Here is a 15,223-nt window from a genome sequence, read left to right as displayed (position 1 = left end):
GTCCTTTGTGGTCATTATATGTTGGGGTCCGGCACGTCTGCCGGGGGACTACAGACCTGCAGGAGTCCCCGAGACCGCCAATGTAGATGTCTCGTTCAACCTGAGGGAGAGAGTGCGCGGAAGTGAAAGAAAATAGAAAAGCGGAGTCTGGAGGGCTTGCTTAGGCTATGTCCAAGCAGCAATTTTATTTTTGCAATATGTTCCATTATATACTTTTCTGAAGTCAAAAGTTGTTTACGCCAGATCAATGTACTTAAGTTACAGTAAACAAGTTACGCCCAGTAAGTAAGTTAAGTTCAGTAAGTAGGTTACGCCCAGTAGGTCAAGGTAAGTAAGTTGCAGTCACACCCTGTAAGCTATGGTAAGTTAAGTTACACTCAGTAAGTTAAGGTAAGTTACCAAGTGTAAATACTTAAATTAATATTTTACAATGAAGGTAACAAGGGTCCAAAATGAACACAATCAAGCAATAAACCATAAGGAGGCCGGGTGCGGTGGCTCATGCCTGTAATCCCAGCACTCTGGGAGACCGAGGCGGGTGGATCACGAGGTCAAGAGATCGAGACCATCCTGGTCAACATGGTGAAACCCCATTTCTACTAAAAATACAAAAAATTAGCTGGGCGTGGTGGCGTGTGCCTGTAATCCCAGCTACTCGGGAGGCTGAGGCAGGAGAATTGCCTGAACCCAGGAGGCGGAAGTTGCGGTGAGCCGAGATCGCGCCATTGCACTCCAGCCTGGGTAACAAGAGCGAAACTCCATCTCAAAAAAAAAAAACCACAAGGAGCCGAACGTGGTCACAATGCCTTGAAAGTCCTCATATCCATAAAGTAATGTCTGTTAATTATTTTGAATAACATAGTCCCTCTCTCAGTTCCTTCTTTCCCTCAGCTCGACTCCCCCAATCAGGGATCTGTGTCCGGGCTCAAGCTAACCGTATGGCGAGGCCCATTTCCTAGGGGCCTCACACAGGAGCAATCCCCACAGATTCCCTCAATTATACTGTTGTGTAATGATTCTTGTTAAGGGAAATTCTAAAGTCATTTTTATCCATAAGCGTGTATGACCCATTTATCACTCTGGGTTGGCACAGTGTGAACACAGGCACCCCTGAACACATATTAGCAATTTTCCGGCCAGTGTAAGACACGTTGAGAGTGAAAGAACCTTGTTTCCTCACATCTACTCACAAGGGTGTCCAAACTACACACAGTTCCCAGAATCATGTCACCTCTTGCTTCTATTCATTCTTTCATTAGATGTGTATTAGGCAGCTTCTATGTGGCTAGCATTGTGCCAAGTACTGGGGAGGACAGCTCCAGTGTGTGTGAGAAAAAAAATCAAATGATGGAAAGCAGGACAGGTCAGTGATGAGTAACAGACTTGGAAAAGTTTCCTGTAAAAGGAAAGATAAAATCATGGAAGTGATAGAAATAAGCTCAAATGGGGGTCCAAAGTGGCTCCGGCCGGAGGTCGTGGCGCTTGCGAAGGCGAGGTCATGAGTTCAAGGCTAACCTAAGCAACCTTACAAGCTCACACTGATTGGCAAAATAAATAAATAAACTGAAATGGTGATTTCCTTCCAATATCTCCTATTTACAGCTGTATATTCTGTTTGTTCCGCATTAAACTACTAACATGTTATTTAGCAAACATCCTCTCTACATTTTCATATGTTTGTCTCATCTACCCCATGGGACTGTAAAGAAAAAACTTCAAAGAAGATTCAGAGATTTTGGAGACAGAGACTATTTAGTTCAATACTTTCACGTTACAGATAAAAAAAATACAGCCCCAGATAAGTGAATTACTATTGCAAGATCACTCAGAACAGAAACATTATCTCCCAGGTATTGACTGTCTCAAAGCTAACTTCTCTCTAACGGTCAGTGGTTACACAAATAGTTGCTCATTCCAAAACCAGTTTAATGAATCAAAATGAAAGAGAAAATTCTGTAAAATTATTTTTATTAATAATACTGGTTTGTTTTAGTAAAATATTTCACTGCATTTGCAGAGTCGAAGTTTAACCTACTTGGAAATAGGATTGTCGCACATGTGTTGAGATGGGCTGTAATCCAACATGACTGATGTCCTTGTAGAAAGGGGAAACTTGGACTCAGAGACTGACACGTACAGAGGGAAGACGATGCGATGACACAGAGACAACACCATCTCCAAGCCCAGAAGAGGGGATTGGAACAGATCTTTCTTCAGAGCCCTCAGAAGGGACAAACTAACCTTGATTTAGCCTCCAGAATTGTAAGACAATTCATTTCTGTTAGGACCTCTGTGGTACTTTGTTATGACGGCCCTAGCAGACTCACACACGAACCAATAAGCAGATAACATTCCTCTTAACTTAGCTTTCAGTGCTTTGAGATCAACAGCCATGTAGGTGCAGTTCCCACTTCACTCTTGCAACAGTTACTGGCTTGCGTTTGACTGCCTTGTCTCAGAAGGCTAACTTCTAGTAAAAGATACCATAAGCTACTCCAATGGACGTACACTGGCAAGGCAGGCCCCATATCCATCACCTTCCAGTCCTCATTCACTCAATAAGTAACCAAAAAAAAAGTGTTCAATTAGCATCTACTGAGTACCAAGTGCACGGCTAAGTGCCAAGGGCACAGTGTAACAAACACATGGTCGCCATCCTCATACAGTTCAGGTTAGTGAGGGAGCTAAACACAGAAATCCTGACGAACTAAGCAAGAAAAACAACAAACTCTCCCTCAGGAAGTAAAAGAAGGCTTCAAAGAAGGATAACTTTTGAGCTGGATTTTAAGATTCACCAAGTAGATAAGGGAATTCTAGGAAGAGACAATAATGTAAGCGGAGGAAATGCGTAGGAGTACAGCTTGTTTAGTGCATATCGACAAGTTCTTGGTTACGGTGGGAACATAGTGAGAGGTAAGATTGGAAACATTAATTGGGGACCAAATTATTGAAAGTTCTTGAATGTCATTTAAGTATAAAGGAGACTTCAACCCCTTATCTCCTTCCTGGCTCCCCACAGGAAGGGAATTTTCATCTGCTTGAATCACATTTCCAGGCACTGGTTGGGTCTTAGTTACTCACAGGCAGGCCTACAATGTGTTAAAATACCACACATGGTGTAGCTTACTCTCTGGAGCTATGCTCAGAGGAAAAATAAAACAAAACCCGAGGCAAAGCTCTCTCCTACTCCCCCTGCACCACGGAGGCCTAGGTGCCTGGTTCATATTTCTTTCTACTGCTTCCCTCCTGTGGAGGACCCAACCTGCCCATTTGCCTCTTCCTTTTCCCCTCAGTTGTGCACCACTTGCTCCCCTTCCTTGAAACCTCAGACACTGGCTAGTGTTAAGTGTGGGACTTAGGGAGAGGAAGAGGCCTAGCCTATGCTTTGGGCCTTGGTCATATGCTCACTCAATTTTACCAGAACTTTCTCCCTTGGATTACCAGGCAAATGTACCTAGATTATAACATGCCATTGATCCTTTTTTTTGTTTTCTCCTTCAAGAAACTTAAAAGAGCAGAGCCAAGGCAGAATTCAGGTATCCTTACATCAAAACGTTACGATTATAATGCTATCCTTCATATGTCTGAACTTCATTCCCTGTGTATTAAGATAGAGATTTATAAACAGAGGAAAGATGTGACAGATCTATGGACTCCCCAGAGGTCATCCAGTCTCCCTCACCCTTCAGATCTCATAAGACCAGTCAAATCTCCATGTTTTGTCTGAGGAAGTACAATGAATGCCTTTTCAGGGACTTGTGTGAAAGGAAACACTTGAGGACTTACACTCTCATGGTTACCTGAGGCTCTTTGCTCCTGCATCTGCTGTATTAGTTCTGTTTAGGCATCTTCTTGCCATCCTAAACATGCTGCTGTGTTCTCCATCTCACAAAGCCAGACATGGAACTCAGCCCTTTTACTTCATTGCCACAGTGCAAAGCCCCACACGTGGCATTTGCATGTATGGAACACATCACTAAGAAGAGAGGGTCTGTGAAGTCTGAAGTGACGCTTAAGGAAAGTTACACAGGAAACTCTGTCAGTCCAGGACGGTGCAGAGAGCCTAACCATGAGTTCACAGGTGCCCCATATTATATGTGGGGGGTCTTCTCTAGCACATTCACCATGCAGAAGGAGCATAAACAGTTTGGTCCTGGAATGGAGTTCAGTGGAGGGAAGTGAGTGTAACTGAAGGAGAAGGAAACAAGGGATTTTTGGGGTGTTGGCAAGAGTGTGGTTTAAGTAACAGACCGGGCCTGCTTACAGCTGTTGGTAAGAACAGGCAGGGTTTAGAAATGTGGAGATTATATGGTCTCTAGTGCCACCTGTTGCCCAGTTAAATGAAGAACGACTGGCTTGTCATCAATCCCTGTAGAACTATACACCTACAGATTAGAAGCAATGTCTGATTTTAGTGATGTTCCTCAAAATAATCTCCCAAAGCAGAGCTGACAGCGGGGGAGGGGCAGGTAGTGGGTGGCACATAAGAGGGCCAGGCTACTGCAGTAGCATCTGCGGATGGCAGAAGAAGAACCGGTCAGAAGAAACCTCCGAGCAAGATACAGCCAGCTTCCTGTCTTCCGAGTACCTTACGACCAATGGTAATAGGCAGACTGTGATGGAAGAACAAGGTGCTTTTCAGATGTATATTCAAAGTCTACTATCTATGATCATTTGTATTTCTTATCCTAGGACCTCTGTCACCCACCGATCTGATGGTGGAAATTGACAGACCAGGAGCACGATTATTTAGGACAAACCCCCACTTTAAGCCTCATGCATTTCAAAGAAATCACTTCTCTTCTAACTACAAGCAGACAGTAAAACACAAATAAAACAGCTCAGGATCAGAGGGAAGTAGGGGGAAAGTCTCTTAGGTAACTGCCAAATTTCAACCTCATACAATGAGCCCCAGTAAAACAGTGGGACTTAATAAGCACATTCCTTTCCCTTCAGGTGAACTAAGATAAGGAAGCTAAAAGCAGACTTGTGGGGTATGCCTACGGCTGCAATATATATATATATATATATATATATATATATATATATATATATATATATATATGGAGAGAGAGAGAGAGAGAGAGAGAGAGAGAGAGAGAGAGAGGAACAAACACACACCTCTCCCTCCAAAATAAGTACAACAAAGAAGCACAGAAGCAGTCCAAGCCTCTGGTAAACTCTCCCACCCTAAATCCTTAAAAACACTTAGTCTGTAAAAAAGTGTGCCTCTAACCTAACCCTGCCAAAAGTCTTCTCTCAGGTTTTCTCTAAAATAAACCTGTCCTAACTGGCAAGTCACCTGTCATGTTTCTTTCCGCTTTCTTTAATTCTTAATGACCAAAATACATGAATTTTTCTTTGATATATTCCTATTATTACCTAGAGGTAGATATATCCAATAAATGAAATTTAAAACTCTCTTCAAAAGGTTATATCAATACTTTCTTATTTCAAGGAAGGGCCCTAAAAATAGATAACATCATAATTATCTTGTGCATTCTGCTTTGGGGTGTTTTTTCTTAAGAAACATGAGTGCCAAAGTTTTACTTGTTCATTTCTTGGCCTACGCTTCTTTGCCATAGTCCTTAAATACTACACAACTGCAGCCAACCACTTTGTGGAGTTTTCCCTCTGTCAGTTTTACAGAGGCCTACCCGTTCCCCTGGTTTCTTGTTGTCATCAGCCTTAATTAGGGTGAGTTGGTGTTCAGCACCATGAGCCTCCACCAACTTGACATACATAGGCTCACTGAAGATGGGTGAGAGCAGACAAAGGTGGGCTTGGTGCTTATCTAAGGCTTTGGCAGCTACACAAATTGCACGTGCTAGGCCGTCACGGGTGAGGGCAGTCGTTTGCATCTCTTGTAAAGCAGTGTTAACATCCGTGACACCTCCAGCCTCCATTGGCCATGATGGTGGGTTAAGGGTAAAATAGGAGGTCATATGCACTCGAGCCTCTGCCATGGCATGACTTGGCAGTGGCAAGGAAATAGTGAATTCTATTTTTAACAGAAATTTTTAAACCAAATGTCTATTTGGGACATTGGTTTGAGAGGTAAGGTGCCCTTTTTGCTCGTCTTTTATATACATAAAAGTGCATTTTTTGTTCTTTTTATTTTTATTTTAGATTCTTGGGTACATGTACAGGCTTGTTACACGGGTATATTGTGTGATGTTGAGGTTTGGGTTTCTAGTGACCCCATCACCCAAATAGGGAACACAGTACCCAGTAGGTAGCTTTTTAACCCCTGCCCGTCTTTCTCCTTGCCCCCCTTTTGGAGTCTCCAGTGTTTACTGCTCCAGTCTCTATGTCCAAGTGCACACTTACTTTAAACCTAGTTTCCAGACCTTGTGGTTGTCCAATTAGGTGGGTATGAAGGTACCATGGAACCCATAAGGCATCTGCACAGGTACCTCTGCTCGGCCCAGCTCTTCAAAGTTCTTGGCATCCAAAACTAGGAGAAAATTGCTTTCATTCTAGAAAAGGAAAGACAATATTGAAAATTCTCTTTTTTTCACCAAAAATTTGCCTGTCTCCTCCACGAGGCTGTAAAATTCCTAGTGGAGAAACCATGTTGGTCAGGCATGCTGGCTCACACCTGTAATCCCAGCACTTTGGGAGGCTGAGATGGATGGATTGCTTGAGCTCACGGTTGAAGAACCGCCTCAGCAACATGGCAAAACCCCATCTCTATAAAAGATACAAAAATTAGCCAGGCATGGTGGTGCACACCTGTAGTCCCAGCTGCTCAGAGGCTGAGGCAGGAGGATCGCTTGAGCCTGGGAGGCAGAGGTTGCAGTGGGCTGAGACTGTGCCACTGCACTCCAGCCTGGGTGACAGAGCAAGACCCTGTCTTAAAGAGAGAGAGAGAGAGAGAGACCATGTCTTACACATCTTCATATCTCTCCCCAGCACCTAGCACAGTGCCTCACCTATACACTCACAAAATGTTGCCTCAATTGCTGAACTGGACTGAAAAGGAAATCATGGCTAAAGAAGGTCGTAACTAGAGCAAAGAAGTTAAGTTGTTTCTGTCAATCACCTTCATAGGATTTCTTTGAGTTTAATCCTTTTGCTTCCTCCTTTCCAATCTTTAAAAGACAGGAACTCTTTCTTCCAAGTTAGAAATGCCTCCATTTCGTGTTACTTCGGAGCTGTTCAAAGGGCAGTATCGCAAGGCAGACCGAGCTCTGCCAGATCTAATTCCAGGAGTGACAAGTACATGGCATGAGGACAAAGTCCTCCTAAAGTCTATGGCAGACATCACTAATTGATCACAGCCTTTTTCTCACTGAACCCTTAAAGGGCATCAGAACCCTGCACCCCGGGCAGCCACTAATAATTAATCAAAGCCGATACTCAAAGTGAACTTGTTTGCCGTAAGATTGCCCTAGACAAGAAGTCAGAGGGTGAATAGTGTTATTGAGACAGTGGACCAGGATTAATGGCATTGGACTTGGAGGTCAATTCACTGAAACTGGCAGCACAAACATTAGACTGGAAGTCAAAAGACTTGGGTTTAAATTCTGGCTTTACCACTGAGATCTGATGCAAGTCTACTTCAACTTCTTCACTTTACAAATTCCACGTGTAAAATGGTGTCCCGCAAAGTTGTTTTGATAACTAAATACGTGTAAGAGTAGTTCATAAATAACAAATTCCTATGCAAATATAAATTGTTATTATGGTCTTACAAACAGAACTTTAAAACAATAAAATATGGATTGAGATAAAAGGGTATGTAAATAGTGAGGGGAAGAGAAAGGAGAAGGAATCAAAGCAACTTTTCGACAGCGTCAGTGCGCATCCTTGATTTATCAGATGACTCTGCTACTTTTCCTTCTGACTAGTGATGGGGAAATCTATTTACCTGGTTGGGAGTGATCACCACAGAAAGAACAACCCCACCATCTTCTTCACTGGTTCCTGGAACTGGAACAAAAATAGGTTCTGAGGGATAAAAGCCATCTTCTCTCCAAACCTGCAAGTCCCAGGAAAAGCATTCAATAAAAGGCCAGTAGTTAAGTAGGGAGCTTTCTATGGCTTTTGTCACTCCAAGCATGAATTTGGCTGGGATATAGTTTGTATGTGTGTCCCATCCAAAGCTCATGTTGAAATGTGATCCCCAGTGCTGAAGGTGGGGCCTGGTGGGAAGTGTTGGGTGATGGGGGCCAGTCTCTTATGAACAGCTTAAGTGCCATCCCCTTGGGGATAAGTGAGCTCTCACTCTATTAGTTCATCTGAGAGGTGGTTGTTTAAAGGAGCCTGGCACCTCCTCCTCTCTGTCTTGCTCCCACTCTCTCACCATGTGACCTGAGTCTCCCCCTTTGCCTTCTGCCATGATTGTACACTTTCTGAGGCCTCATCAGAAGCTGAGCAGATCCTGGTACCATCCTTGTACATCCCGCAGAACCATGAGCCAAATAAATAAACCTCTTTTCTTTATAAATTACCCAGCCTCAGGTATTTCTTTATAACAACACAGAACAGACTAACACAGGCTGTCAATAGAATATTCCAAAAGTAAAAGAATCAGGCCTACTGAGTTGAATGTAGGAGAAAGAGGAGATTTTGCAGTCCCAGATATTCCAGCACCATCAAACACAATTTGTGTCCCATCAACTTTAAACATAGGTGTCCCAACAACCCTAACCCCACAGGTGCTCCCAAAATAACATCAAGGTCAAACAGAGAATTAACTTTGCTGTGCTTGGGGTCCATTTGGATTTCCTAGAAGGAACATACCCTTAACTCAGATGACTTCATAGTTCTCAAACTTAATAAAAGAAAATGACTGCGCTGCTTAAATGTTGAAGAATCTTAAGAGCTACTTTAAATAAAACAAATTCAAAGGGAAGAACAGGTCTCTGAAAAGTTCAAAAAGGAAAGAGATTTTCCTCACCTTCAGTGTCTTATTCACCACATCAACCTTGATCAGAGAATCCCCCAGCAAATGCCGAAAGCCACAGCCATAGAAGAAACGATACTTTTTGCCATTGAATTGGGCATAGTTGATCTGAGGTAATTCAATGCCTCCTTCCTTGTCTAGGTCCTCCTGATATAGATTTTCATGAGAGCACCAGATCTAAGAGAGATTTCAAAAGGTTTTGTAGTGGTTGCTTAATTTTTTTTTTTTTTTTTTTTTTTTTTGAGACAGACTCTCGCTCTGTCGCCCAGGCTGGAATGCCGTGGCGCGATCTCAGTTCACTGCAACCTCCGCCTCCCAGAGATTCAAGCAGTTTTCTGCCTCAGCCCCCGGAGTAGCTGGAATTACAGGTGCCTGCAACCACACCCAGCTAATTTTTGTATTTTTAGTAGAGACAGGGTTTCACCATCTTGACCAGGCTGGTCTTGAACTACTGACCTTGTAATCCACCCACCTCAGCCTCCCAAAGTGCTGGGATTACAGACGATGGTTGCTTAATTCTTATTTTCCTCTTGTGTAGGTCAGTAAGGAGCCTAATACTCTATAAAAGTTTGTGACAGGGCTTGGGAACTGAGGTTCTACGTCATTTTTGAATATTGTTTCTCTTTCCATCATATATGTGGATGCATAATGATTATCAAGTTTTATTAATAAGCTATCAAGTGGCATACGAGATGGACATATGCTTTTCATTATTCTAAAGCTAAGGCATTGACAGCCACACAATGATAGGCCTGTGCTAAGCACATATTACCTAAAAGGTAGTGATTGCAGCTGGACGTGGTGGCTCACGCCTGTAATCCCAGCACTTTGGGAGGCCGAGGCAGGTGGATTACCTGAGGTTAGGAGTTTGAGACCAGCCTGGCCAACATGGCAAGACCCCATCCCAACTAAAAATACAAAATCATTAGCCAGGCATGGTGGCAGGTGCCTGTAATCCCAGCTACTCAGGAGGCTGAGGCAGGAGAATTGCTTGAAAATGGGAGGCAGAGGCTGCAGTGAGCCGAGATGGCACCACTGCACTCCAGCCTGGGTGACAGAACAAGACTCCATCTCAAAAAATAAAATAAAAAACAAAAGGTAGGAATTGCTAATGCCAAGCTCAAATGAATAGACATTCCACAACCATTAGACAGTTGCATATCTCTGTTTCAAAGCACAGGAAGGATAGAAAAACATGTGTTCATCACCACTGTTTCTGCGATTCTTGTGCAAGCAATGTTACATGACCTTACCCTGCTCAGATGCATGTTATAAAAGGTATTGGGTACCAAACATTTTGGAAAACTGCTAATGAATAAAGTAACACCACTGAAGTTCAAAGTCTTAATCTACTGTCTGTTCATAGAATACCTTTCCATCAGCCTGTTTCACAGCACTGGCTGAAGTATAGGACAATGGACTCAGGTTGTCTCCCTCGGGGGCATTCAAACTGACGTTTAAAGGCAAAACAAACCTTCGAGGGAAAGATCTGACTGCTGAATTATAGACCTGTTTTGGAAGAAGAAAGAGATGAAAATTGTCATTCATATGATAACATCTAACTTTTGACTACTCAAAAATTCAACTACTACTAGCCTGTTGTTGACTGGAAGCCTTACCAATCACATAAACAGTTAATCAACACATATTTTGTATGTTATATGTATTATATACTGTATTCTTACAGTAAAGCAAACAGGAGAAAAGAAAATGTTATTAAATGCCAAGCGTGGTGGCTTAAGCCTGTAATCCCAGCACTTTGGGAGGCCAAGGCAGGTGGAACACCTGAGGTCAGGAGCTCGAGACAAGCCAGGCCAATATGGCAAAACCCCATCTCTACTAAAAATACAAAAATTAGCTGAACATAGTGGCAGGTGCCTGTAATCCCAGCTACTTGGGAGGCTGAGGCAGGACAGTCACTTGAACCCAGGAAGCAAAGGTTACAGTGAGCTGAGATCACGCCATTACACTCCAGCCTGGGTGATAGGAGCAAAACTCTGTCTCAAATAAAATAAAATAAAATGCTATTAAAAATCATAATTAAAATATATTTACTATTCATTAAATCATAGGAGATCATCATAAACGTCTTCAGTCTCATTGTCTTCACACTGAGTAGTCTGAGAGGGAGGAAGAAGGGGGGTTGGTCTTGCTATCTCAGGAGTGGAGAGGTAGAAGAAAATTTGCATATAAGGACCCATACCATTCAAATCCAAGTTGTTCAGAGTCAACTGTACAACATCTGACCCCACGATCCCTCTCCTAGGTATACACTCAAATGAGATGAAATCACCACCTCATGAAAATAGCTGCACTCTCCTGTTCATTGCAGTATTATTCATCATAGCCAAGATATATAAACAACCTAAATACTCAGTGGCGGATAAATCGATAAAGAAAATGTGGTATATACACACAATAAAGTATCAATCAATTTTAGAAAAAGAAAACCTGATGTCTGCCACAACATGGATGGACCTGGAGGACATCATGCTAAGTGAAACAGCCAGACAGAAAGAAAAATATTGCATGAGGCCAGGCGCCAGGGCTCACACCTGTAATCCCAGCACTTTGGGAGGCCAAGATGGACAGATCACCTGAGGTCAAGAGTTCGAGACTAGCCTGGCCAACATGGTGAAACTTGGTCTCTACTAAAAATACAAAAATTAGCCGGGCATGGTGACACACGCCTGTAGTCTCAGCTTCTCAGGAGGCTGTGGTAGGAGAATTGCTTGAACCCAGTAGCGGAGGTTGCAGTGAGTCGAGATTGCACCACTGTACTCCAGCCTGGGTGGCAGAGTGAGACTCGTCTCAAAAATAAATAAATAATAAGTAAAAATATTGCATGACCTCATTTTTATGTGGAATTTTTTAAAGAAAATCTCAAATATGCAGAGAAAGAGAATGAAACAGTGGTTACCACCAGAGGGGAAGGGAAGGCAAAGAGAAGATGTAGGTCAAAAGACACCAAACAGTAGATAAGTAGTATGAACAAGTCTAGAGGTCTAATGTACAAAAGTAAGGAATAAAGGTAATAAGATTGTATTTCATTAGAGATTTTTGTTAAGTAGATTTTAACTGCTCTTGTCACACAAAAAAGGAACTCTATGAGATGTTAGATATATTCAGCGGCCTCACTAGAGTAACCATTTTACTATTTACATGTATACCATGACATCATGTTGTACACCTCGAATATAGACAATGAAGTTTATTTTTAAAACAAGAACAAAGACAAAAACTGACAAATGGATTCCAACATTTATAGAAATGCAAAAGGCCATGCAAAACCCAGGCAATCCTAAAACAGAAAACAGATAAACAACTACAGATGTCAAGCCCTACCATGAAGCTACAGTAAGCTTAGTAAGGCAAGAGTAAACTTAATAAGTACCATTTTACAAACATTTTAAAAGAAAACTATAGCTAAAAAATAAAGCTACAGCTAGAACCAATTTACATTACATAATTCAAGGAAAAACTTGACTTTGGATTCAGTATCAGGAAAAAGCGAATCCCCTCAACTAGGTGAACTGATTGATAGTCCACTTTGCTATCCCTTCTAGTAAATTTCGTTAGGTGCTTAAGTGTAATAAGGAACTACCATATATATACAAATATATATATATATTTTTTTTTTTAAGACAGAATCTCGCTTATAGTACAGTGGTGCCATCATACAGCGGTGCAATCTCAGCTCACTGCAAACTCCACCTCCTGCATTCAAGCAATTCTCCTGCTTGAGCCTCCCAAGCAGATATGATTACACATGCCCGCCACCACACCTGGCTAAATTTTTTCATTTTTAGTAGAGACAAGGTTTCACTATTTTGGTTGGCCAGACTGGTCTCAAACTCCTGACCTCAAGTGATCTGACCACGTCAGCCTCCCTAAGTGCTGAGATTACAGGCATGAGCCACCAGGCTACATACGCTTTTAAACACATATCTTGGCTCTCTTTGCCATGCTTATTTATTAGGTATTAAATAAGCTGTCTCAAAGTATTTTTAATATTAAATAAATAAATGATGAAGCTATGTCTTCAATGCTTTGAAACTACTCTCTCTCTCTCATTATTTGCCACAAGGAGACAAGAGAAACATGTAATTCCTATGTTGGGCACGATGGCTCATGCCTGTAATCCCAAGACTTTGGGAGGCTGAGGTGGGCAAACCCTTGAGGTCAGGAGTTTGAGACAAGCCTAGCCAACATGTTGAAACCCCGTATCTACTAAAAATACAAAATAATTAGCAGGGTGTGGTGGCTTGCCCCTATAATCCCAGCTACCTGGAAGGCTGAGGCATGAGAATTGCTTGAACATGGGCGGTGGAGGTTGCAGTGAACCAAGATTGCACCATTGCACTCTAGCCTGGGTAACAGAGCAAGCCCTGTCTCAAAAAAAAAAAAAAAAAAGAGAGAGAGACAGAGAGAGAGAGAGACAGAAAGAGAAACATGTAATTCTGAAGCCAAAGACAGATCTTGGAGTTCAAATTATTCTGATCACCTGACAAATTCTAATGTTTACCTGATCAAGCCCTTCCCCAGTCTTCCTGAGATTCTGTAACTGGTAAACATCTAGGGTTCTTCCATTATCTTGACAGCACATATCAATTACAACACAGCCCTGGTCCTCAAAGGCATTGATTTGATGAAATGTAACAAAAGGTATGCTGTAGTATCTCCCTGGAAGAAGCTGCAGACAGGGGAAAACACACACAAACAATGAGAAAAAAAAATGTTTTGGTTCCTTTCTTTTTCCCTTTCCTTTGGGAAACAGGTCCAAAAAGTTCAAAATAAGAAAATTAGGAGAATTTTCCCCTCTGAAGTGGCAGGTCTAGTAGACATAAAAGTAGAATACAGAATGTAGAAGCAAATATGCTTTGATTTAAACGCTGCTTGCTTAAGCATCTCATCTCACAGTAATCACGGAACCGGGGCCATTTGATACAGACCAGTCAACTGTTACAACAAACTTAAAAACCCTCATGAAACACAGCCCAATGTTTTGAAGGATATGTAAATCCTGAATTCTAACCGCATGGTTAAATAGAAAAGATTGCTACTCTATATGCCGATGATAAATTAAGTGACTAATTTTTTGAAAAGTGCAGTCATTACTAAATTGTTTTTTGTAATGAGATCAGGTAAATTTAAGATAACGGTCGCTTTAGAGAGGTAAAACATAGGCGAGTACAATCGTGCTATGAATCAGGAGTATAAAAGGATATTCAACCAACACGCTCGGACTTTAGTAGGACTGTCATATCCACGTACTAAGAAGCCAGAGAATCAACTAATTAAAGTATTACTGCAAATGTTACAGAACATTTCTCCGTGAACAACACCCTCTTTAGCAACAATTATGATATGGAAAAAATCCATGCTAAGAGAGTTTCCTGGATGTCATTTTAATTGAATCAGATCATTAAAAGATCATTTAATTGAATCAGATCATTAATTGAATCATTTTCTATGATTTTCTAATATGCAAAATCCACCGTACTAATTAATAAATAGCTAGTTCAACCTATAGAAGTAGGTAATATCCTTGATTAAAAGTGTCTTATGCAAAGAATGCCCAGGGAAAATTTTAAAAATCAATTATATGGAAATGTGCCTTTGTGGCCAACAATTTTCATGATAAATATACTCAAAATACTCCACCTGTCCAGTGTGTTTATCCACCACATGAAACTGTGTATTACACTGGGGTTCCCAGCTTATCCCATCTGAAAAGGCCTTTCCCCGAATTTTAGAAGTGGCAATTTTCCACAGATTCATCTTTAAAGGCTGTTCAATGAAGATTATATAGTTCCTTGTCATGCCTAAAGAGTTCCAGCAAACAATAAAAACGTTATTTGGCAAACTAGAGTTGTCTGAAATGTGACAGTTACAGGAACTTGTCTGAAAGCCTGGACATGTTACTGCTGCCCTAAACAAATGCCAGCGGGAAATACAGAAATACACATTTACTGTCTCTCAGCTTTACTATACATATCTCCTCTTCCTACGTAGAAAAGGGAACTGCTTAGAATAGCTTGGATTGTCTATTCTCAGCTTGCTTTTTCTCTTTTTTTCCCTTTCTTTTTAAAATGTTTGGTTTAGGAACAAAGTAACAAAGCATAACAAAGTGCCCTTTAAAATCTGTACATGTATCCCTTACTCTTTTTCCTGTTTATACTGGGGGTAAGAATCTAGGGGCAGTTTGGCTATAATGATTTAAAATACAGAAAATAAATATTCTAAGTAAAAGCTGAAGCAATCTATATAGAATATAAATTTCCCCAAAAAAGATAGTCAAGACAATTTTTT

The 15,223-nt window shown here is 41.4% G+C and overlaps 1 protein-coding gene across 6 annotated transcripts in view; it reads right to left on the bottom strand.

The window, feature by feature from the left end:
* Nucleotides 1-1,733: 1,733 nt before the first annotated feature.
* BCO2 (beta-carotene oxygenase 2) overlaps nt 1,734-15,223 on the bottom strand; it is a 37,386-nt gene continuing 23,896 nt past the window's right edge. For 2 of the 6 annotated variants that reach the window (XM_009006805.5, XM_078339460.1), the window contains 6 exons: nt 14,576-14,736; nt 13,437-13,604; nt 10,283-10,420; nt 8,906-9,088; nt 7,874-7,984; nt 6,102-6,479 (listed from right to left, as the gene is read on the bottom strand). In XM_009006805.5, the coding sequence (XP_009005053.3) occupies nt 6,366-6,479; nt 7,874-7,984; nt 8,906-9,088; nt 10,283-10,420; nt 13,437-13,604; nt 14,576-14,736 (875 nt within the window). In that variant the 3' untranslated portion in view covers nt 6,102-6,365. Of the gene's footprint in view, nt 4,614-6,101; nt 6,480-7,873; nt 7,985-8,905; nt 9,089-10,282; nt 10,421-13,436; nt 13,605-14,575; nt 14,737-15,223 lie in introns of those variants that run through there. The other 4 variants (XM_054241559.2, XM_009006807.5, XM_078339459.1 and 1 more) reach the window with 4 other exon arrangements.

Source organism: Callithrix jacchus, chromosome 10 (assembly GCF_049354715.1).
Source record: "Callithrix jacchus isolate 240 chromosome 10, calJac240_pri, whole genome shotgun sequence".
Lineage (NCBI taxonomy): Eukaryota > Metazoa > Chordata > Mammalia > Primates > Cebidae > Callithrix > Callithrix jacchus.
This window is presented reverse-complemented; position numbering and strand designations above follow the sequence as displayed.